The sequence below is a fragment of the Mugil cephalus genome, chromosome 4 (assembly GCF_022458985.1).
Source record: "Mugil cephalus isolate CIBA_MC_2020 chromosome 4, CIBA_Mcephalus_1.1, whole genome shotgun sequence".
NCBI classification, from domain to species: domain Eukaryota; kingdom Metazoa; phylum Chordata; class Actinopteri; order Mugiliformes; family Mugilidae; genus Mugil; species Mugil cephalus.
In genome coordinates this window covers 3,684,110-3,709,443 of record NC_061773.1, presented here as the reverse complement: position 1 = coordinate 3,709,443, position 25,334 = coordinate 3,684,110, and the positions used below count along the sequence as shown (strand labels likewise).

The 25,334-nt window shown below is 39.9% G+C and overlaps 1 protein-coding gene across 1 annotated transcript in view; it reads left to right on the top strand.

Moving 5' to 3' along the window:
- Positions 1–23,958, top strand: part of LOC125006416 (guanine nucleotide-binding protein G(i) subunit alpha-2) — a 47,010-nt gene extending 23,052 nt beyond the window's left edge. The window contains exons 3-10 of the mRNA XM_047582415.1: positions 13,402–13,444; positions 15,244–15,385; positions 17,033–17,193; positions 19,771–19,899; positions 21,583–21,712; positions 21,881–22,034; positions 22,682–22,906; positions 23,010–23,958. Of these exons, the coding sequence (XP_047438371.1) occupies positions 13,402–13,444; positions 15,244–15,385; positions 17,033–17,193; positions 19,771–19,899; positions 21,583–21,712; positions 21,881–22,034; positions 22,682–22,872 (950 nt within the window). The 3' untranslated portion in view covers positions 22,873–22,906; positions 23,010–23,958. The remainder of the gene's footprint in view (positions 1–13,401; positions 13,445–15,243; positions 15,386–17,032; positions 17,194–19,770; positions 19,900–21,582; positions 21,713–21,880; positions 22,035–22,681; positions 22,907–23,009) is intronic.
- Positions 23,959–25,334: the final 1,376 nt, after the last annotated feature.

Genomic DNA, 25,334 nt, shown 5'->3' with positions numbered 1-25,334 from the left:
ACTGCTTAGACAAGTTCAAACTGTTATTGTGTGCAGCACCCACATCTAGTTGTGGGCTGAGCCAGGTGGTTTGTCTCTGTGTTTTTTAAAGTTGGTACCACTGCTGTCATAAAACAGCACAGGGCACCTTCTGCATTGTCTATGGACAAAAGTTTTTAGGTTTTTCTGTCCTCTTTACAATGACAGTATGAGTGCATATAGTTTTTGTTGAAGTGGGACACATTGATACAGATGCTTTTATTCACAGCAAACTAATCTCTAAAGGCTGTCAGATTTGTTCATCAGCTAAATGTTTACCGCTCTGATTCCTGACAACCCAGTATTTGAATGCAAGTAAAATTGAAGCATAGAGCAATAGCAAGTGTCTGACATTAAAAAACAAAGATAATCTTAGACATGCCGTCAAAGAAAATTGGTAGAAGGGAAGTGTATCTGTCCATTAACTATCTGAATGACTGAAAGAGCGTAGCACATTTAATGCATCTGCAGGGGAGCGAAACTATTTGATAGTTGTTCAGTGTCATCTGCACTCATTCCTGCTGTTTTGTCTTGTTGGTACATGGTAGTATCATGGCATCCTCATGCTGGCAGGGGACAAATCAAGGTTATTCAAGGACTTGTAATTGTTATGGTGAAAATGAAGATTTTTGGGGATTTAATTAGTCACGTGTGCTGCGAGGTTCCTGGAGTCAGGGTAATGTCCTTACAAGCATATTTAGTTCTAATCCACTATTTAACATGAACAGAACAGACCATGTATCTTTCCTGTGCATCAGTAAAAACATCTGCTGCTTTTACTTCATTCACATGCATGGAATCATCAGAGAGAAACAGATAAAAGTTTAAGTGAAATGACCAGATCTATCAGAGTCAATAAACCGGCTGATGAACCACAGCCATCCTATTTAAAATTGGTGTAATTTCAGTTACACTGACAAAGCCTCCCAGCCATATGTTTAGTTCAACATATCCAAAGTCAAATCAGTGTGAAAGGTAATAACCATACGAGCTGTAGGAGCCGGAGAAGCCACTACATCTATGCGTACCACCATCAGAGCAAGTCTCAGCAAAGCAAGTTTTAGCTTGTATGCTCTAAGAAAATGTGTAAACCGTTGAAAAACCTCCCATTTCGCCCCTCCTCTTTTCATTTCCTGTGCTTTTTTTCAACGTGCAAGTTAAGGTTTCTACAGTGACAAGGAAGGAATAAACTTCCTGTCTGTTTCTTCGTGGTTAATTGTGCCTTCTTTGGCTCTTTTTTTTTCTTCCTTCACAGTCTCTTGCACAGTCTGTGCTGATTTTCTGACTTATCATTCCATTCATCATATTATGTATGCTATTATAAGATACCCAGAACATTGTTCATTTTCTTGGTGAGCAGCACCATGTTTTAAATGTGGAATATTTTGTTATGGGTGTGACAAAATAATCTTTCAAGACTTCACTAAAATGGGAAGCATGGGAAGAAACACAGCCAGAGTGCTTTATGACTAAACTGACATCATCGTTTGATTAGCGTCCTGTTGTACACCAGGAAGTATAGTAGTATAACAGTATAACAACAGTATAACAGACCTTAAATCTTCCTGTTTAGCTGGTAAACCCCTTTTCTAATTTGTCATTCCTCACCTCACAACAGAAAATATACTAATAATCTGGGGTCATACACTCTCAGTGTTAATCACAGCACTTGAAGACCACTTTAAAGACGACAGTTTTTTTCAAAATTTCAATCTGTCTTGCATGATTTAAATCTGGAAGACCTTTTCTTTAATTTATAGAAAAAAGCGCATTGTACTATATTTATCAATAATTTGTCAGACACAATTCTGACATAGCAACTTGAACTCAAGATAAACACCCCGTCACCTTGATTGTTGGAACTGCATATTTGGCTTTAACATTCATTTTGAGCGCAGAGAGCGCAGATTTTTGACTTGCAGTCAGAACTGAACTCAAAGTTACAGTTCCTCATTTCAATTTGGTATTAAATGCTGAGTGATGATGTTTGCTGTGGCCGTGTCAGGTGCCGTGGTCTGGTTGGGCCTTTCATGTCTGCAGGCTTCAAGGCCAGGGCAGCTTCTGATTTCTAGCGCTGTGAGAGGGTCAGTCGTCACAGGCAGCCTTGGTCGCCTCGTCGGCCCTTTGATCGATGGCCTTTCAGTTTGGAGTAATTATCTCCGACCAGACTGGAGGCCTGGGTGACTTTGTGGGCTGCCATGTCCACACAAAGGTGCATAAACCTAAAATACTCTGAGCGCATGTGTCAGTGACTTGAGCTGACTTCAAAGATCCCTGCCAAAAGATGCACCGCCATGATTGAAATGATGAACGAATGACTCTTTCTGTTAGATAAATAAGAAAGTAGTACAGAACAAGGTCATCTGATGCACAGACATGTTTTCTAACAAGCAGCAACAAGTTAACTTTCTGTGTCCTGTGATAATTTGCATTGTACGTCAATTTAACCAGTAATTTGAATTGATAGCCAGTCATTTTAATAGATAAATGTTTCTGTTTCCATGTCTCAAGCCTAGATTTAATTAAATTAAACGTCACATGTTGCACAAAAGTAGTTAAATAAATCACTGTGTTAGGTTAAGAAAATATCGAGTACAACATTTGCACGACAACGCTTGCATTTATGGAACATAGTTTGTGAATAGTTGCCTTTTAAGATTCCTTGTGAACAGCAGAAACTATTTAAGTAGGCATAATTTCATTAATCAGTTTTATAACATCTAATTGTCCCTTACTACTTAAAACCGATGAGGTATATTTGATTTAATATTCAGTATCGGCTCATCCGATCTTAACTAAACAATATTTCCTGGATATTCATTAAGTATGTATTCTCCTAGATCATGTGTGCCCCATGCGACTTTATTAAGTCCAGTAAAGAGCAATGTCAAAGCTGATGTAGCGAGGAGACAGTAGCTCATAGCAGAAGCTCCAACAGATGGTAAAAACCTGTGTACTCTGCTACACAAATGGGCAGGTCATAAACTGTCATAAATATTGATATTTTTCATCTCGAAGACATGTTTTTTTAAACACGTCAATGTTGTGTTGCTGTTGCTGTACTCAGCATATTCCATCATTAGATTTTTTTTAGTAGCATTGAATGATGACCTCCTAACTGCATTATTTGAACAATAATGACCTAAAATAAATACCTACAAAATATCAGGCTTGGCTGAAGACCTCAATCTGATCACATCATTAGAAATGCCTTGATTGGCCCCAACACTGATCTCCCAATACCCATCAAGAATTCCTAGTTGCCGACTTAGTTAATATGTGCTCAGATAACTATTGTTTAACTCTTAGACATGTAACTAGATTTGAATTGAGATTTTTTTTAAGTAACTTACAGTTTTTTGTCATGTGTTTTTTCACTGAGCAGGTTTCTATGCAGATATTAATGCAACGCTTCTTCCTCAACTCATTGCTCATATTTCGATGCACTAGTCCATAATTCACTGAGTCTTTTTCCTTCGTTGTTCTATTTCTGTTCCTGTACACATGTCACTGTGTAGGGGATGTGTGTCCCTGTGTATGTCTATGTATATAGATTAGTGCAGGAGGGGGGCTGGTAATGGAGATATATATAATGCATCAGCACTGCATTCCCAAGTTATCCATAGCCCATGATGCTGTAGATGCAAGACCAACACACCGTGTGTCCCTGTATTCCTTCAACCAAACATAACAGTTTCCCTACTGTAGGGTTCAGAGTTAAGGAGCATCAGAAGAAATTTGTGCTGCGATACAACTGTATCACACACTAACACTCCTTCAAATGTTTGAGTCTAATCCTTCTGAGGCTTCAGTGGGTGCTACTGCGAAGCGCTAAAGGCAGTTTGTTTGGCTAAGCGAAGCGAGATGTGAGAGTGAAGCTCAAATAATGATCGTGTGGAGTGGCTCCTCCTGTGAGTGTACTACGAGTGTGGAGTGGCTTACTGGATGACACAAAACAGGGCAGTATGAGGCAGGACAAACCACTGTGGTCCGCACTTCAATTACTTTTTTATTTATTTATTTAGTCTTAAGGCTTCAGTATTATACGTCTAAAACCTGCAAAACTTAATTGCTTTTATATATCTGTCAGATATGGTGCTGCAAACAAATCTTTATATATTCACTGTGAACTATTTACTAGAGGTGTCTAAAGAAGGGAAATAATGATTGTAAAGTTTAACAAGGCTGAAATACCGGTTAAATGACAGAAAATGGCCAAAGTTGTTGTCAGGGAGGCAGATTTACCTGCCATGACCTTCCTGTTGATGCGGGTTGATTTGGAGTTGGAGATCAACTGTGAAGCACCTGATGTGTCTGAGTTGTTTTTGCAAAATGCAGACTGTGGGAACATTTTAGTCACTGCACTGTAGAATGGTGTGATTTTCACACTTAAAACGCTTCTATGTTTATTGAACTTTGAATGTCACTCAGATTTGAAATTGGAGCACAGAAATGCATCTTCACCACATAAAACAGTCATATATCTGTAGCGTATATTTCAGCACAATTCAAAGGTATACTTTAGAAATTACATAGCTGAGGAACTAGTGCAAGGTCACGATATTTCCAGACTTGTTAATTGAACACATGTGCAGCACTTAGCACATTCTAAAGATTTTGATGTGAAAAATTGAGATGAGGTAAAAAGCACAGGAAATCATGTCACATTGTTTAATAGGAGAATAATTTGTATTTGTGTGCAGTGGACAAAGCAGACTCCTTCTTCATATTTTTAGCAAAATATTTTTTAGTGTTGTGTATTTGTTACACAACATACTGTTGAGTAAAATCAGCCTTGCCTCTGGTTGTGGTTTATGGTGCTGCTTTCGATAATGAATAAGATTCCTCGCTGCTTGTATTTATGTGTGCAGAGGGATTGTCTTTCAGTGCCCTTGATGCTAGCCAGGTTTCTATCTGTGGCCGGGGCAGCAGCATATGTCAGAGTTCATGTAATACAACCCTGACCCTGACCCTGACCTCACCAGATGCCGGCAAGATGTTAACTCTGATTAAATTATGTGGAAGCCAGTGTCAAATTTGATAGTTTGACAGATTTATTTGCCTTTGGAAAGGGTTTTAGTTTCTAACTCACTGTGACAAGAAAGTATTATGTTTATTTGCATACACCTTTCCTAATTCTATAGACTTTCACATTCAAGCTGTATTTGGATAAATGTGTTTCACCATATTAACAGCTGAGGCTGTCCTTCTTATTTGCTGTAAAAACACTCTCCACCTGTTTTGGCACTTTGTTCCAGAACGTAAGGCCTCACTGGAGAGCGTGTCACCAGCAGTGTGTTAGAAGGTTATCCTTCACTGGAAAATTGATTGGCTCCGTAGCCATGGTACATTTCCAAATCCTGGAGGCCTGCAGACTTTAAGCACCCTTTCTGCTCGACTCTCCTTCGTCCCTGCAAACAGTTTGAAAATCAACATCAATTATGAATTCATTCCATCTGGTGCTCTGTGATTACTGCTCCTGGCTGCTCCTGCTGCTCTGCCAAATAGTTCAGAGCTGATGAAATAAGGCAACGAGACCAAGACATGAATGGGAGAGACCTCGCTTATTGATTGGTTTTTATTTTATTTATTTATTTATTTTTGTCATCAGCAAATTTAAACACTACAATAAATATTGTCTGACTCAGATTTGAGCCCGGTCAACTCATGTTTCACGTTGGATATTTATACTCTTGTCCTCTGATAGGTTTTCAGGATTTCAGGGTTGTTTCTGTCACTGGATATTGTAGTTATTGTAGTTGGCACCTCCCAGTGCGACCTCACTTCAGTGTCTTGACACAGTCTCTACAGGCTGTCTGTGTTTTCCCTCCTCCTACTCTCCTCTGTCCACCCTTCACTCTCCTCAGTCGATCCTCTCCTGTCTCTGCTGTCTCCTATGATTAATGGTTTGCTGTACCACTCATCTCGCTGTCCCATCAGTGTCTTCCAAACAGTCCCACCTCAATTTTTCTTGAACCATACCAGCTTTATTCCACCTCACATAACACTCGCATAGACCTGAGGCCCCCAACCTCCCCATTGTACCCCTCGTAGTCTAGAGATGTTACCGGCTCCTCGTCAGCTCTTCCACCCATCCAGGTCTGTGTGTCGGCACGTAGCACTGGCAGATTACACTGTCAAGGCACAAACTGTTGCTAGGGGATTTGAGAAAATTCCTTATAGAAAGTGAGTGAGTGGTGAATAGGTTACAACTTTATGGTCCCCCTGAAAGGCTAAGAACTGATGCTGGAGATTTTTGGCTGCGGGAGAACTTGCCACATTTCTTCTCTTGTCAAAAAACTACTGACACATCACTTACACCTTACTGAAGATCCGCTTAGTTTTCTAAAATATTCAACATGGTGTTTTAGCATATATGTATATATATATATACACACACACACACACACACACACACACACACAAAATGAGATGGACAGTTAAATGTGTGTAATGTACTGTGTCTCCCTCTTCCACTGATCACTCATCAACATTTGTAAAAAAAAATTTTAGTGTTTGGTTTGCGACGTTGCCTAAAAACAAGGAGAGAAACGTTTTGTTTCACAGGTCCCAGTAGCCGGTGAGAACATTATAACTCTACTTTCAAGGTCCCTATGAGCATCATTATTCTTTTCTTAGACGCGTACCTTCGTTTTATTATCCTCTTTTATTTGCATTCTCTGCCTCAGCTGGCCTCTACACCTTGACCTTGAATTAAAGGAAGAGGATGTCTGTGCAGCATCCTTGCATTCAAAGAATAGATTTTCTTTAAGCCTATTCAGTATTTTTTTTTGTGCTCACATACAAACAATACAGAGACTAGCCTCTTACAACTCCTTACGATTTTATCTGTCACCCTTTAAAAACGTCCAATTCTCCTCTTCTGATCTTTATACTTCCTAACTGCTCATCAGTGTGTTATTTATGTGGTCTTCCTGAGATTTAATAATCTGTAGAGTAACACATGTTCCATATAGTTATTTTCTGTATATTTATGGTCTCACCATCAAATGCATTACTTATGCAAATTTTCCCTTTTTTTCATGCCTCCAGAATTGGTGATGTTAATGATTAATCGATTATAACCATGATCAGAACACAGAACAAGTTTTCCGTAACAGAAAATGGTTGCAATCGTGTTTTTGGAAGAAGGAATGTTCCAAAAGTGTTTTTTGCAACTCTTAATCAAACATCTAATTATGACAAAAATATGTTTTTTAATTATTATTAGTGTGGAAGCTTTTCATGATTAATGGGTTATTCTTGTTACTGTGGTGCGTAATTGGCTAAGGGACTTTGCGTCCTTGCAAAAGACTGTCATCATGTGCCTCATGTGAAATGCAAAACATTTTCTTCCTCCGCCTTGATCAGCGTTACTTAGCATTTACGCGATATACATAGAGGAAGTGGAATCGGTCGTCTCGCCTCTCATCCCTCTCTGCTTTGGCAGCAGTTGTCAGTGTGCTGTCCAGACTTGCTCTTTGCTCAAGGCATTGTAGCCATCTGTTGGACGAGACTGAATCTTTCTGTCCCTGTCTTTCAAACGTACAGATATGTCTATGTGCGTGCGTGTCTTTGCTTTTCTCGAGTGTACATGTGCTCATGCAAGCTGCTTCCATTTCCTCCTTGATTGGCTCTGAGAATAGGAAGTGGCACATGTGTCTCTCAGAGGACCTCTGCTTTCGAGTCCGGATTGGCACATTTCTCAACATGGAGCTGAGAAGAACAGGCGGCATTGGGCTGCTCACGGTTGGTGTGTAGGCGGACAGTGGAAGGAAGGAAGGGCATGGGAAAATAAAATTAATTAGATTATAGAAGAAAGACTGTAAAGCCATGGGGAGATAGCAAAGTAATGATGACCATGGTATTGTATAAGTGATATCTTTGATGAGGGTCTGTTATCACACTTGTTCCTGCTTGGCGAGAGTTGCCAGCTCAGTGATTTTATTGTTATTTTTGCCCTCTAACCTTGCTACCTTCTTATCTAATTTCCTTCACTGCACTCTCATTTCTTGTTTTATTGCTTTAGTTATTATCTTGGCATAGACAAAACCTACTTCATGACTTGATCCTGCACGTACATTATAGCGTGGTATATAAAAGTGTGGCAATGGTGTGAATTCATCTTGTTGTGCTACATGTTTCAGTGTCAGGCTGTTGGGAGTGAGAATAGAGCCTGTGAGAAGTCTCAAGTGAGTGAGAAGTGATGTCTAACAGTGAGACGAGCTCTGCCTGCCCTGCAACCAGTATTTATCTGCACTATAAGAAGCAAAAACTGCATTAAAGTGAGCTCAGCCATGTTCATTTTCTCTAAATGGATATTGATTTGAAGCCTCATAACATCTAGTGCTTTTGCACCTATGTTTTTCAGATTTGAGCTTTAAAACCAGTACACACAGGATTTTCTAAGGTCAGTCTGTCACCAAGGGGTCAGATATTGATTAATTTGAACAGATCTGTTCTGAAGTGGGGACAGGAAGGACCGGAGGGCCCTCACATAATAGGTTCAGATGTATGAAAATGACTTAAAAGATAATATTGTCATGCTCTTTTGGATGTTTTATTCTACCTTGCTCTTCTTTGCTGCCTTTGTAACTTAACTTTCACTTCAGACTCAAAGTCTATAAAAGGCACACACAATTAGAGTGCAGCATCGTTACACAAAAGCAGTATATTTTGAGTATTTTGAACAGCTTGTAAAAGCTGATTAAATGAACATACTGGTGGAGTAGCATTAAACAACACTCTTATGGACATAATATCATAGATATCTACAATATGCAGGTTAAAACAACACAATACAAAGGGTTTGCAAGGAAAAATCATTTGAACTGATATTCACTTTGAACGTTCTGCAATATACCACACTAGTGTCAGCGCTGTGTAACTCTCATAAACCAAACAAGTTCTTAGCATCATCTATGCCAGGACATCTAAAAGTAGAAGACAGCATCTGAATACGTTTTGTATCCGTAATGTTTTTTTAGACTTTTTTTTCTTTAATTAACTTTAATTAATGCTAACAAATACCCTTCCCCATCCCTCCCCAAAACATTTCCACTTCTCAAGATTTATGGGCACCAGCAAAGGCAGTTGTCATGCTGAGTGAAAGGAGGCGGAGCAGTGTGAGTAACGTGTGTGAGATATTGCACTGATCGGAATGGCCCAGGCCTAAACATCAACAGCGGGCCTGTGTTCTCAGCTAGCAGGGGCCCACACTGCTGCCTTTGTGTCCTTCTCTCAGTCCCACCAGGATAGGTCACACTTGCTCCGAACACATGCACATCTATTCACACACACAGTTAAAGCCTTAATACCTCAGGAGGCAGGTCTTTGAAACTGTTACATTTTAAGCTTGATGAAGCTGTGGCTTCAAGATCCTGAGGCATTGCAGGAAAATATAGGTTGGCTCTTTAAGGCTGTTGATCCTGAGTCTTGACACATTCTAGTGGGAAGCACCTTTCATTCTTTTTGCTTTTATGTCTAGACATATCTGTTTCATCATGTTTCACTGAATAATAAAAGTCAAGAGACAATGAAGGCATGCCTGGAATTCTCTCAGAGGAGCTGGCTGGCACCCTGCTGTCATATTTCATCAAATGCAGGAGTAGAGTTTTGTCAGTCCTTCTCTCAGATCCCGTTCCTGCAAACTGAAAACCCTTATTAACGTGCTTACAACTAAAAAGGAAAACGTTAAAGGGGATGTCCCTGTTATCTTGGTTTATTTAGTGAACCAGCTCTTGGAAGTTCTGTCCCACTGTGTGCCATTTTATAATCATCACTGTTCACCAACCAAAGGACACGTGGCTTTGGTTTGGTTAAAAAAAAAATCACTCATAGTCATTTGTGTGTGTTAGTGAGGTCACGTTGTCCAAGCATTGTGGCTATTGTGTGTGACTGTTCAGTATTTGGTCTATATTTTGTTCAAGTTGTGGCCAAACTCTTATCTAAAATCTTAAACCTAAGGCTGGCTTTAAAAAATCGATTTTTGCAATTCATATCCATCCTTATAGACCTGATACTGATTTCTAAAATCCTTGAATGTTTTTTTTAAGTATATGCTATTTCCCACATCCTCTCATTTGAAATCCTTCAGTGGCCATGGAAGACTAGTTTAGTATGACTAGCCCACATGTGAGAGAGATCCAAATCAAGGTCTAAATAAGTCACTTGTGGAATCAGAGAGATTTCTCCAAGGTAATTCTATTATATTCATAGATGGACCCATGAAAATGAGCCCAATTACAGGTGTGCTCATTTGCATCCTCATGAAGTACAGAACACAAAATCAGTGTCTTGTGTTATCTATAAATACAAGCAGTCTATTTTCCTTTATCGACTCTCTAACTGTTAAATGAATAAAACCAGCAGGTACCCTAGAGCGCACTAGGTTTTGATGTCTTATTTGCCCCGAAGGGTTTCATGTATTCTCTCCCTTTTTGCAATTAGTGCAGAGTCTTAAGTCTGTGGCCACCTGGGACTTGATTAAATCTGTTGTCTCTGTATGTGCTGATTTAATGTGTGAAAGGAATGCATCCAACAACAGTCACTCATCATAACTGTCATCTGACCTAAATTTGTCACTGTTAATAGCAGCGAGAGTCTATCCGTCGTGGGTCAGATCCCAGCTCCGTCCTGGTGCAGCTGGACCCCAGTTAATTGTGTGCTCCCTGGCGCTGGTTCCCCTGGCACCATACCCAGTTTGAATCTGCCAGTCACAATGTAACCCGTCGGTAATCAGACAATTTCCTGAGTCGTGCTGGGAGATTTACAAATTCCCTGCTGCTTTTCCTACGGCTACATACTCTATCTACACTCACATATTGAAGCAGATGATTTGCACATGCGCTTCCTCTTTTGTGGCCATTTTTACATAATCATGTGGGAGAGAATTTTGACAGACCTGCAGAAGCTAGCTTGTTGTTTAAATGATCTTTGAGATGTAGACCTCGGAGAGTGGACTTGAAGTCCTCTCGCTTCTCATTCTCTTAGTTTTTCCCTCTCATTTTCTGACGTGAGTCAGAGACGACCACAACTGGCATTCACGTTGCCCAGTTGCTAGGCAGTGGACAGTATTTATTTCCCCACAAACTTTTCTTCATCTGGTGCTCTGCACAAGCATTTGGATTGTTGGTTGCCTTTTTAAAATGTGTTAGAGAGCTAATTTTAGCCTCAGTTCTTTTTTCAGAAGGCTTTTTATTGTGTACTGTTGTGTTAAATAAACATAACTTGGCTTGTCACTGTGTTTGATGATGTCCATGGTGTACTTAGTCACCAAGGCCACCGGTTGCAGCTTACTGTAGATACTTTGGTCAGTACTGAGTCATAACTGTTTTCCAATAATCATTGGAAAGTACTAGTATCAATATGGCATTTGGAAAAAGTCTGTGTGTGTGTGTGTGTGTGTGTGTGTGTGTGTGTGTGTGTGTGTGTGTGTGTGTGTGTGTGTGTGTGTGTGTGTGTGTGCGTTTGTTTGTTGTGCCGCTGCGCTCCAAGGGAGATGTGGTGTAAATGCAGCTTTGGCCACAGATTAGACAAAGTGTCCTGTGTGAAAGTGACGAGAGCAGTCTGTCAGCATTATGAATAGGGAAATTCAGCGTTCAGAGTTCCTTTTCTGCACAGACATAATATAACAAAATGCACTGACTGTTTTTTTCAGTCAAATTATCTGAACATCACACAGGGTCCACACGCACATGCTTGATAACGTAATACACACTGACTGGCGGAAGATTAAGTGTATTTGTATTGAACGGCTAATAAAGCCACTAGCTATTTCTTAATCAAAGCAACACTATCATCGTGGTGGCGTGTGTCAAACATCACCACTTGCTTGTAATTGTTAGCAGCTCCAGGTTCACTGGACAAGCTCCAAAGGGCATATTTACTGCCAGGAGCGCCTGCACGTGCTTGCGTGTGTGTGGTAAGAAGAAGGGCTGTTACCTCGGCCACGGTCAGTCAGATCTATGAGCTCACAGGTTTCTCAAGTATGTTCTGGCAGTGACTTGCATGTCTGCAGCTGGGCCTCCGAGCCTCCAGGGACAAACTCAGTCATTTCCCGTTGGTGATTAGTGAAAGATTATGAAGTCTGTGTTTATTTTTATTATATTTTTAGTGCTGAAACCTAATAAATAGTTGAATAATAACAATTTGACAGGGTTTGTTTACTTTGATTCTTTTTTGCTGTGTACCCCTGCCACAGTCTGCAAGGTCTGTACCAACACAAATGATTTATTTATGGCATAAGTATTCCATCGACATCCTGACAAAATAACTAGATTTAAAATGAGAACACATTGCCTATTTCGATTAGATCGACCTGCATCTTAGTTGTTTCCCGTTCCTCAAACAGGTAATCTGTTTACATTTTTCATTTCACCCCCACTAAAGTGAGGCGGAGAGAGAAAAAGAGAGCATTTCTTACTTTCTTTTTCTTATCAAAACGTGCCACAGCAAAGAAGAGCATTGTGTAAAGCATTTCCTCACGATGTTGTAACCATAAGGCTGATGTCACTTAAGTGTCGTAGGTCTGGTGACACACTGAGACTCCTGCCTTTTGGTCATGTGTTAATCAGAGCCCGTGACATGTAATTACAAAATCTTTGTGTTTATCTCATGGATGTTCTGATCTATCAGCCAGTCTGATTTCGTATAAAGGAGCAGGAGCTGACAGCTGTCCATGGAAAATATCTCGGCCCGTTCCTGCCCAGGGGCTTCACTGTGCATGTGCGTGCTGCATGCTGCATGCTGCGTAGTAGTGTATTTTGGGGGTCATTCTGGAAAGACTTCACCCCAGGCCAGTACGAGTGGAGAGTGCACTGACAGGCACCCCTGGGTGTGTGTGTCTGTGTTTGTGTGCAGTGTTGGATTCCTTGTGGCAGATGAGCTCTCGCTGGTCGCCTCAGGCTGTTAGAATAAACATAGTGGACGATAAGAAAAGCCCATATCCTGTCAGTGACTGATGTTCCCATGAAAATATTAACCATGATGAAGTGACTCATCTTGAAAGAAAAGGGAGTTTAACAGGATGGCAGGTGTTTTTTTTTTTGTTCAGTCAGATGTGAATATGAGTGTCTGAGATGTTCCTACTGTAACATGTATTCACGTGTTGCCCCCTGAGCTCACACTACATACAGAAATGACTGACTTATAGCTACAGCTGAAGAGTAGCTGCTGGTTTACAGTGTGTGAGAACAGCACGCTGGTTCAGGATGAAACTGAAAGAGGAGATTTGATGCAGTGCTGCAGCCAGAGCTGTGGGATAAAGGGAGAGGAATAAAGCCAAGGGTCCAGATGTGAGACAGCCTTGCTGGCTGCCTGTTTACATTTCTCAGCTAACAGGAGCGTATTTTTAACCTCTGCCTGTTTTTGTTCCCTGTGCAGGTGCTGGGGAGTCAGGGAAGAGCACCATTGTGAAGCAGATGAAGTGAGTAACCACCCATTGTTTTACTTTTCCTCCCATCATGAATGCCAACTTAATATATGTTTTAACAGCACAAGTAATTCTATAAGTAAAATTTAAATATTAAATAAAAATAGTGCATAATATACAGACAGACTATATGGGTATTGCTACTGATTTCTGTAATCTATTGGATTCCAATGCACAAGGTCCTGATTTGATTCAGGATTTGTGATTATTTTGACCTCTGGTTGTCACGTCTTGTATTTGGCTTTGTTTATGTCCAGCTCTTCTCTGTCATCATACTTTTCAAAATGCTACCAGACATCATCTTCTAGTTCAGAGTAGTAACTCATATATTGTATCCTCACACATGGACCAATCTCCTGTGAGGCATCCAAAAGCAATCTCTCAATACCGCAGTGACTTTCTAATTCCACACATTAAAAAAAAAGATTAACATTTACTTTTGACCATTGTATGAACTGATATTGGCTCTTTCAAATGAAGGTCAATTTGAGTCAGAAAATCTAATTTTCTTTTATTCATTTACTCGTTTTTTAACCCAATCCTAGACTCCTGAAGAGTTTGCTCAAAGGAACCATCTTCCTTTTTAAGACAGATAAATAATTTCATGGTTAAAATGTTCTTATTCTTATTCTGTTCATGTCCTATTTTATGATGCCACAGAACTGTAGCTTTAATGAAGGGGTGTAATTTAATCTAGTTTAGAAAATCTTCTCTGGTTGACATGAGACATACAAGTGAGGGGAGAAAAAGAATAATTATGCTTTCAAAAATGTGATTTCAATTGATCCTGTTTTAGAATTCTATTGAAAAATTTCCCCGAGACATACAAGTTATTTTTAACACGACAGTCATTAAATATTTAAATGAAAAGGAAGCAGCTCACACACTTAATGCAATATAATTATCTTGCCAAGTTGTCAGTTTTGTTTGTTTATCAAGCTCTTTACATCTCACAATTCCTGATTTACCATTCAGAATCAGACACAAATACAAGTCTGCAATAGACTCTTAGGAAGCTGAGTGGCAGCTAACAGAGTCTGCCTGGTTACAACTATGTTAACATCCCAACGACAAACGGATACATGTTTTCCATAAATTCAAATGAGTAACATATGCTTAGAAACCAGTTGTGTAGACGTGACAGTATTCTCAAATGCACAGTTAGCAGACGGGCTTTCAAAGTGCTTCACGGCCCGGTCCGTGAAAGATGATTTTGCGAAAGCGTTGAAATCATTGTTGTTTGGATGTGGGGAGAACACCACGGGCATTCAGTAATGTTGGCTGTGCCTCGCAGCACTTCACAGTGGGCATTTTAATGAGGTCCCATTCAGCACACCACACAACAATTGAACACCCTGGCTGTGTCCCTGGGCTGTGACGGGCCGGGGGAGATGGTTCTGTTTGGCTTCCAGACCAGCAGCTTCAGTCTCAAGCCTCATGCTCCTTCAAACATTGGCCTTTTCTCTCGCTCTTCAGCCAAAGCAAGTAAATATTTGTTTTAGTGTTCTTTAGGTAAGAGATGGAAAATAAATAATTCCCAGCAACCCAACACAGCAGTATCTATTGCAGCTGATGGAATATCAGTTAAACCTGCATAGATTGAGTTTATTATGTCAATAAAGGCAACACTGTTTTCAGAAAAATATTTGACAGCAGAATCTTACTGTCAGATACCAAACAAGCCTCCCTCATTAGTTATCTCTCAGGGGTGACTACTGTCAACATTGTGTTGAATTTAAACTGATATAAAAGTGATGCAAAATGTGTTATCACCCTTTTCCCTCTGCTTTTAGGATTATTCACGAGGATGGATACTCAGAAGATGAGTGTAAGCAGTACAGAGCAGTTGTCTACAGCAACACAATCCAATCCATTATGGCCATCATCAAAGCCATGGGCAACCTCAAGATTGAGTATGAGGAGTCTGCTAGAGCGGTAAGTCTTTGTAATCCGTTCATTTTCACACAAACCACAACAGTTAGAAATGGCAGAAATGATACAAGTGGCTTTATCCATGAGTCTGTGCAAAACTTTAAAGACATTTCAGTCAATTATGCTCAATGCACTTTTCTTTCGTTCTTATGTATTAAATATGACTTATATATTTAATGGTGGTGTATATAATGGTGGCACAAGGTGGTACGTCTCTCTGTTTAATAGTATAAAGCTGTTAAAGGTAAAAACAGTCCTACAGAAAACCTGCCAGAGAATAGTACCATTTCAGTGATACTATCTCCTCTAATCAGCACTCTGCCTCATCCTTACCCTCCTTTTCTGGCCTTGAGGATTAGAGGCAGCAGAAATTATGCAAATGGAGAGTTTCTCTCAAGTGTCGTGTGTTTTACTAGGAAATTAGCCGATAGCAAAGACGGACGGCTGCAGTGTCATGTATTTTGTGTCATGTGTTTATGTGTTTTCTGCTGAGGGGAAACATTAGTTGAGTCACCTTTGAGTGGCTCAGGTGCAGGTCGTGCTGGACAGATTGCACCTTTTTACAAATGACTTTAACTGAGTTACCTCGTTTTGCGATAGTGCCCTTCAGAGTGCTTTCAGTTTCAGTCTAGACATCAAAACCTATACATATAGGTGCTTAAATTTCTCTGTGCAAAGACCAAAGTTGTAAGCTGCAGAATTAGAAGGGCCAGACAACAACCGCATTCAAGGGTCAGTTTAATATTACTTTATATGTGTATTCTTGCGTATTGTTGTTGTTGTCCTTTATCTTCATTCAAGGCTGTTGGTTAGGCCAAGGAGAGTGAAGGTGCATTGTACCGAACAGCCCTTGTATTCAGTATTGTGTTCCTCTGACATCCATGTGGAACAGTTTGTGTTATCACAAGATTTAATTAGTACCTCACGCTACACAGTAAACGACTGCTAACCTACTGTGACCTACAGCAGAAATGGAATCAGATAATGGTTAACTAATACCTGGAAGTCAGCTGTCAATATCTAACATCAAAAGTTTATATAAGCCCTGGTGCAGTGTCAGACACTAAGAGTCTAAGAGTGGTGGGATGAAGGCCTTCTCATGCTGCTAGTCAGTCAGCTTCAGTCACAAATGTGATTGCTTACACACTTATAGCAACATTTTGATTTCATAAATAGTTCACCCACAAGCTTGCGTGGCTTCATATGACTAAGCAAACACTCAGAGTTAAAAGGATAGAAGAAGAGTGGTTAAAGACTTTTATCATAACTCCAATATACCGGGTTTTGCCAAGATAGAGAGAGAGAGAGTAATCTCAGACTAGTGTGGAACCAAAAACTAAAGTTGCAGAGCTAAGTTTACATCTCCCTGCTATTTATTACATGTCTTCACATTCAACCTGAGTGATTTCTACTGTTTTGAATATGTTTTTTAACGCTCTACCACTTGGTGTTATCTTTTCCAGGCTGAACAAATTCATTATTATAAATTACAAAATAAGTCAAGTAAAGAATCAAGTAAAGCAAGCAACCATGTGTAACAACAAGACAAAAGCCTGAGGTGCTGTGCACATCAGTTTACTGCACAGTGAAGACAAATACTTTTTAGACCTGCAGTATATAATGACATATGTGTGTGTTTTCTCCTTTCAGGATGATGCCCGCCAACTCTTTGCACTGTCAGCAGCAGCAGAGGAGCAAGGCATCCTGCCAGAAGACCTGTCCAACGTCATCCAGCGACTGTGGGGTGATGGTGGTGTCCAGAGCTGCTTCACACGGGCCAGAGAGTACCAGCTCAACGATTCCGCAGCCTAGTGCGTACTGTACTGATACAGACATTACCGGGTCTCAACAGAAAAGTCTGCACAATTCTGCATAGAAATCATTTTGATTAGACCTTCAGTTCCTCCATACATTTACACTTACAAAATCAATACACACATTTGTCCTAACCACTGGATGTGAGTTGTTGGGAGCCTTCATGGCTCCTCTCATCTCTTTTCTATAAAACCAATCTAACCAGTAAATGGGAATGACATGAGGGTTCTTTTATTTCACAAGCAAAGCTGAGAAGATATTGATTATGTAGCAGTCTAGCATTGATTTTCATATACAATAAGTAAGCACTTTTACAAAATGCCCCTTCAACAAAATTTTAATTATATTTTTCTCACTAAAAAATCACCCTGAGAAAAATGAATTGCAGAATATTATGTGTTTATGTCCTAGAGCTAATGGGGAGCCTCTACGATAGCACAGGAAGCAGGAAGTTTAGGAATCATCGTGCCACTTAATCTGCATTTTAAGCACTGGAAAAATGCTCAAATATGTTTGCTCATTAATGCTACTTTACAGTCCTTTTTCAGATTTTCTTTTACATTGAGAAAGCCAGCAGACTTTCTGATCTGCAGTAGCACAGTTAGCCTCATCCTCTATCCACAGGTCTGACCAACCTCAATGACCCTCATCTCTTGAGTGCTCCATTTGTTGGCCACATAGCTCTAATCTAATAGCATAATAAGAGAGAGAGAGTCTGAGGTGAATGTGAAAGGTTAATATCTTTCTGATCCTTGGGATGTGCTGCTGCTCTGATATGGAAGACTAGACAAAATGCACCTTTGTTCATCGCCATTGGCTCACAAAATGCTGCAGGAACTAACTGCACTGACTTGTGTTTCATACACAGTGCATTGGATAATACTATGACACCCCCAGATTCTGTTGTAAACTGTCAGGGGGGTGGTAAGTGTTTCGCAAATGATTGCTTCACAGTCAAGGCAGTATTTAACTTCCAGAGGGAGTAATATAGTTCAGTGTTTGTGTTGGCCAATATAATCATAACGGCAGCAGCCTCTGCTTCACTGCTGCCGTTAAAGCTGAGGGGACCTGCAAACATGCTGCTAATGCGGCCTCACATTTTGCAACTGGGAGGGTTGACGATGCACAGCGTATCCTTGTGGCTTGGTAGAGCAGTGGGAGAGCACGTCGCTACAAGAGAGGGCTAAATGAGTCTGGCACTGGACCATAATCTATGTTTGAGCACCTGCTGAGAGCCAGAGAAATGAAGGGAAAGATAGTGGGCCAAGAGAAACCAAAATGGCACAGCTCACATTAACAGAGACCTCTTTTCTCTCACATCATAGGTTTGATCAAAAAAATGTGTACACTCTGAAAATAATGGCTCCAGCTGTCATTATTCGAGGGAACAAGCTCTAACCTTTTCACACATTTTCCTTTCCTTTCCTTGTACTGTAATTCCTCAGTTTTGAGCTCTATATGTTGACTAAAATCCACTTTAGTTCTTTTCTGGGTCTCTAGAAATGATTTCCATTATTCAAACATGGTGTTTACGTTTTATCATCTTCTGTAAAAAATAAATCCAATTAATCTTCAGGGTTTATATAGACAATGACCAAATTGAGCACTGTCCAATCTCATCTTTGCACTACAAAAGCAGCCTAAGTCAGCGACTGTGGAGACGGAGATTAGAATGAAACTGTCAGGCACATGGTATGAAGTAGTGCTGTGAAGGCTCAAATATTTACACATTGACTGTAGATGGCCTGGGATTACATTTATACCAGCTCTTTGTTATACAGTAACACGGCCGCTTTATGCATTTGAATACTCTACCAAAAGACTGAGAGCAAATAAGTTTGTCCCCTTTCCTTTTACTTCTATTATCTGAGACATCACTACGGCTACCGGGACTTTTCCCTATTATCCCTTATCCGTGTCACTGACCTCAAGCTGCAGTTTAGAAGAAGCTTTGAATATAATTTGGGTTTAGAATAATTTTGTCTATTTTGCATATAAAAAAAAGAAGGTATTATTGGTTTAAAAACTCAGGTTGCTGAAACACAACTTGGAGTTCTTCATTGCTTAAGGTTGGGATAGTATAGTATTAATTCATCTTTTAAATCCTCTGTGGTCTGGAGAGGACAGTCTCCGGGACTGGATATGTGTTGCTCCGAGGCATCAGATGTAATGTTTCAGAGATATTCAACACCAAATAGTTTTATGTTGCTTTTGGTAATATTCCTATTAATAAAGTATTCATGATGACATTAAAAGCGTTTTAAGGTGAGGTAAAATTTTAAAAAGTAAGAAGCAGCCTGACTGTACATGTTAAATAATTCAGCGTAGGTGAAGAAGAAGCTTTGTTCTATGATGACACATCCACTCATGTGACATCGGTGTACAGTCTTTTGTCAGTGTAGATTTTCAGCAACAAATCTCAATGTTTTCTCATGTCTTTGTGAGAGAAAAGGATCTGAGAGACCTGCACACCTTTCATTAACATAATACAATATTAACATAATTTACGCATTGTGAGGTTAGATGACGATGGTCTTTGATGAATGTTTAATATGTCCGTGTCCTCCCACCAGCTACCTTAATGATCTGGAGAGGATAGCCAAGTCAGACTACATCCCCACACAGCAAGATGTGCTGCGGACCCGAGTCAAGACCACAGGCATCGTGGAGACACATTTCACCTTCAAGGACCTGCACTTCAAGTAAGGCTCCTGCTCTACAGTTCATCTTAAAGCTCATTTTGTGAAACATTTGTGCGCCACAACTTTTAATTTCACCTGCAAAAGGTCAGTAGCTTAATAATTCACTCACATGGCGGCTCAAGTGCCCCTGAGCAAAAAGTTACGTATTTTAATGATTCAGGGTTTTGTTTGACAGTCGTCATCATAGTGATGAAAACTTAGCATCGGGGATGAGGTTCTCACAAAACACTGTGATTTGAACTGTTCTGATGGCGTAGTACCACTGAACACAAGAATCAATCTTTATTTGAATATAATGACGGCGTCACTTTAAACTGTATGACAGCTTTAGTGTTTTATGCAAATATCCATATGTTAAGAGTTAGGAGAATAGTATTTCACTGTGTGTTGACAGTGATGATAGCCATTTGAAAACTGTGCCGATAAATGGTGTGTCTGTTTACTTCGGAGTCGTCCAAATATATTTCAGCCCACATTGTTTCCTATTTTGGAAGGTCATAAAATTCTCCGAGAGAAACATTAGTGTTTCTTGTTAAGATGTTGCTCATCCCATCTAGTATTGTACATCAAAGTTAACTCCATTTGTACAGCTTGCTCACATACAGAAACAAAGGGGAAAACCTTCAGCGCTGTGCAAACTCCTAAATATCACTGATAACGCATCAACGAGACGTGTCTGTGTGGGCTTACAGGGACTGTGTAGTTACAGCTGGGTTTCTCACAAATGTTTTTCTGTTCTTCCATCAGGGGTGTTTTGTCATTGTATTTGTGATAACTGGCAGTAGTGTAATCATTATTAAAGCAAAACCACACACTAACACTTTCCATCTGATAGAGGTAGCAGTCACAACTGAAACTCAGGAAAGAACAGTGGAACCAGGATCAAACAAAACACAACATAAATGTCACCTTTGCCGTGTATAATATTTAACTCTCATATTTTATTTATTAGATCTTGATCTATTGTGTACATATATATGTATATCTCTTCATGGAGGACACAAACCAAATCCAACCAGATATGTTTACCTACCACAGTCTCTCTTCCTGTGCCGGACTGCGCGATATATCTGCCTTATGTAAGCAGTGGTGGAGATGAGCGCACTGTCGAAGTAAACAAAGTGAAGTGTGTCACTGTTATACGGAGCTCTACTTACTCAGCCTAAAGCTGGCTGTCTGTGAACGTCCAAGTATTGCTCTAATGAACCAGATTCTGCGACGTGGGAGCTGCTCAGCAGGAAGGATGAGGCGCCACAGAAAAGCTGTGTCACTTTAAGACGCTACAAATAGTTACAGTCCACCCTCAGCTATAAAAGTCCCTTTTCAATATTGGATGAAGGAAATGTTCAGTCAGGCGTAGGCTAGCATCCTTTCTCATCTCATTCAGTTCTTCATGAATAAGTCATATATGATCTTAGTGGAAAAAGCTGCCACCACAATGCCTCAACCTGTCTGAAGTCCTCCCGTTACCACAGCAACTGCACTGCACTGAAATGCCAGCATAAGCCAGGAGAATGCCGAGGCCTCTTCTGCAAATACTCGGTCCTGAGGAGAGGACGAGGCAGAATGCCAGACCTTGAAGCCATTTGTCTGTCACCTTGAAAACGTGTTTCTCCTGCACTCATTCCTTCTCATGCCTGTCTCATAAAAACAACATGCTTGTATCCGTGTGTGTCCGTGCAGGATGTTTGATGTCGGAGGCCAGCGGTCAGAAAGGAAGAAGTGGATCCACTGCTTCGAAGGAGTCACAGCCATCATCTTCTGTGTAGCCATGAGCGCCTATGACCTGGTCCTGGCTGAGGATGAGGAGATGGTGAGTTAAGCATCTAAAAAATAATTGCTTCACTTGCATTACACAGCAGAACCCATTCCTAGGAAAATTTCAAATGAAGAGGAAGGCTGGGGTTTCATTTCCTTTGTCTGGTCCAATTGTGTTCTCCAATAATCTCTTTATCTCCACATTTGTGCCCATCCCGCCCAGAACCGGATGCATGAGAGCATGAAGCTGTTTGACTCCATCTGCAACAACAAGTGGTTCACAGAGACGTCCATCATTCTGTTCCTCAACAAGAAGGACCTGTTTGAGGAGAAGATCGCCCACAGCCCTCTCACCATCTGCTTCCCTGAGTACACTGGTACTGGATGAATGTCTCTCAAATGATTGATTTCTTTCACTTTCACAATCCCTTATTTGATAACAGCTCTTACAGTTAAACTCTCCTTTCATGCTGCAGTCCAGAGATCTGGAAATGACTGAGCTGTTGTTGTACATTAAAACCAGATGACATGCACTTTTATATCGATGACAGAAAAATCATTCAAACTAAGCACATGCTGTATGTCACATGTTGATTCAAAATCAACATGTTTGTCCGGCCCATTCTTGTGAGCGACACATCTCAGGAATATTTCTTCAAACTTGACTCAAACTTCCCCTTAAACTGATTCGATTTTGGTCAAAGGTTAACTTCACTGTGCCATCAGTGTTCTGCAAAAACAATTTTATAATAATTCAGTGAACTTATGTTGGTCTGTATAGACAATTTTTTGTATCACTAGATAAAGTAGTAGTAGTTGCATATCTCTGTAACTTGAATACAATAGACAAAGACAATACTGGAGCTAGGTAAGATTATACATGATGATGAATTGATTCAGGAGCTGCTGTAAGGAGCTGATTTGAATGAGAAACAGTTGAAAGTGTCTCACCGTGTTACGTCAGCACATTACTTTTACTTGAGTTTCACACTCTTTGACCTCCTCTGTTTTTCTCGTCTCTCAGGCCCCAACAAGTACGAGGAGGCTCAGGCTTACATCCAAACCAAATTTGAGGATCTGAACAAGAAGAAGGACACCAAGGAAATCTACACCCACTTCACCTGCGCCACCGACACCAAGAACGTGCAGTTTGTGTTCGATGCCGTCACTGACGTCATCATCAAGAACAACCTGAAGGACTGTGGCCTCTTCTAATCTTCAAAAAACTAAAGTGTGAGAGTGAGTCAAGGTGAGTCAAAAGATACGACACTGAGTTACAAGTATTTCAAGCCTCTGAGAGGTTATAAAATGGAGCCTGTTGCAAACGACTGATCTGTGTGTGTGTTTTTTAGATTACTTGAACAGTTCTGATGACCATAAAGACGAGGGAATATACACACATCATGAATGACTGCACTGGCCAACCACGATTTCTGCTTTGATCTGCTTTTTATAAAGACACCTGAGAGACTGAAAACCTCGATGAGCCTTGCAGATTTTCAACGATTGCTGATCCAGTTGCTCCTGTTGTTAACTCTTTGGGCTATGACCACAAAAATCAACATTTATTATTGTATTTTTGTTCTTTTATTTTTCTTTATTTTTAATTACTAGAGGAGGTAAAGGATATCTTTTTTTATATATATAAATGCATTCATTTTACTTTTAGAGATTCTGATGTGCAAATTATTAAACTTTTAATCACATGAAGCTTATTTTTTAAGAGATGAAGCACAGGCATGGACACAAAAAATGATAAAATGATAAAAGGAAAGTGCTTTTTTCTATAATGTTTACATCATTTCATCATTCATAACCATACTATATATTGTTCTGCATGTCTCAACATGGCAAATATTAGCTCTGTATCCTGCACAAATTAATTAACATTCCTACAAAATAAAAAAAACTATAAAAAAAATTAAAACGATTATAAAAAAGAAAAAAAGAAATGGCTTCACTTCCAGGGGAAAATTGCGGCAAAATTCTAACTGATATTTAAAGTATGTGTGTACCTAACATTCTATCACTTTTTATAGTACCATTTCCATGTCTGTTGCAGTATGTTTGTGCCTTGACTTCTGTTTACAACCGATTCCTAGATATGCTTTCAGTACAGTTTTAACTGTTGTGCGCTGAAATCTTTCTTCCATTTTTCTGCCTAGCACCTATGAATATATAGTGATTATCAATGAGAGACGAAAATCTAATTCAGAAAAAAAAGGTTAGTGTTTTTGGTAAATATTAAAATCCTTTAAAGTCCTATATGATTTAATTTAAATAAAAGTAGACGTCACCTGACTCTTGCATATTGTTTTTCCTCTCTGTTATTGCTTCATTTATTTTTTCACTTGAACTATTCAAACTAAGTTCAAGTTAAAGCTGAGGAGATGATACCATACACTCACACCTTTCACACTTTGAGACATTAACAACCTGGAGGCCAGACATTGAACTGGACTTCACTGGAGGATTTCAATCATCACATCCTCAATGGAGGAAGTAGGTGTGGATCAAAACCTTTTTTTCCACTGAAACAATAAATGCTGCCAAGTATAGAAGCACAGTTATAGAACTTCTAAAAACGTTAGTGATCAGGTAAAGCTTTTTCTGAACATTACGGTCTTGTTTGAAACTCTGTTGTCATCCTGTTACATTTCACACAGATTTAAACTTGCTCATGAACCCTTTTCTTTTTTAAATAGACCAAGGCTGCCCTCTGGCGGACACTTTGATAACTGCATGGCACCAATTCTCATCCAAAGAAAACCTAGTTTTTCTTCCTTCCTCCTCAGCTTTACGTACAGATATGGTTGCATTTTGTGTCTTACAACATTGTCAGATTACATCCTGGTAATTGATTTAAAGATCTATGGTAAAGAGTTGACATTAAACCAGAAGGAGATCTAGACACCAACAAGTTTTCCAGATGCAGAAAGGAATGTCCATCTTTCATTTTACATGCAGTTGTCCAGCTCTTAAGCTTAGGTTCATTGAATGGAACTGCTGCTGATAGGTATGAGCTACACATTTCTGTTAGTGGTGTCCATGCCCCGATCAGCAGTCAGACAAACCCAAGCTGAAAGAAGACCATCTTCACAACAGCATGGACAGCGTCATTAGTATAGGAGGCGACTTGTCCCTTCAGTTTATCCCAGGTATTACTACATGTGTCTCAGAGGTTCACAGTTCAGTGTGTCTTACTTAGGAAGTATGTGGGAGGCAGTTTATGGAGTAAGACTTATTACACAGATAAGGGGGTTAATTAATGATGCTTAGCCTAATGACAGCCTTCAGGCTCACCAATCTGTCCCTAGATCCACCCTTCCCGTCCTTCTCAAATGTGCTCCAGATTAGCAAGGCTTATCCTGAGACTGATAAAATACACTGTAAGTGATGATGAACTGCTGGCAGCATTATAATCTGGCTTTGCATATTATACTGTGCAAAAGATCATCAGAAAAGGTGATACTGTGGAAGATAAACATGTAAAGAACTCATCACTGGAGCTTGGAAGTTCTTGGAAACGTCGACATAGACATAACTTCTGCAAAAATTCAGAAAGATAACAGTGCAAATGCAGGTGTTACTGAGTAAGTGGAGCAAAGACTCACCCCACAGTGTCTTATTTAGGTCCTCATTCACATGCATGATCATAGAGGAAGCTCCTCAAGTGT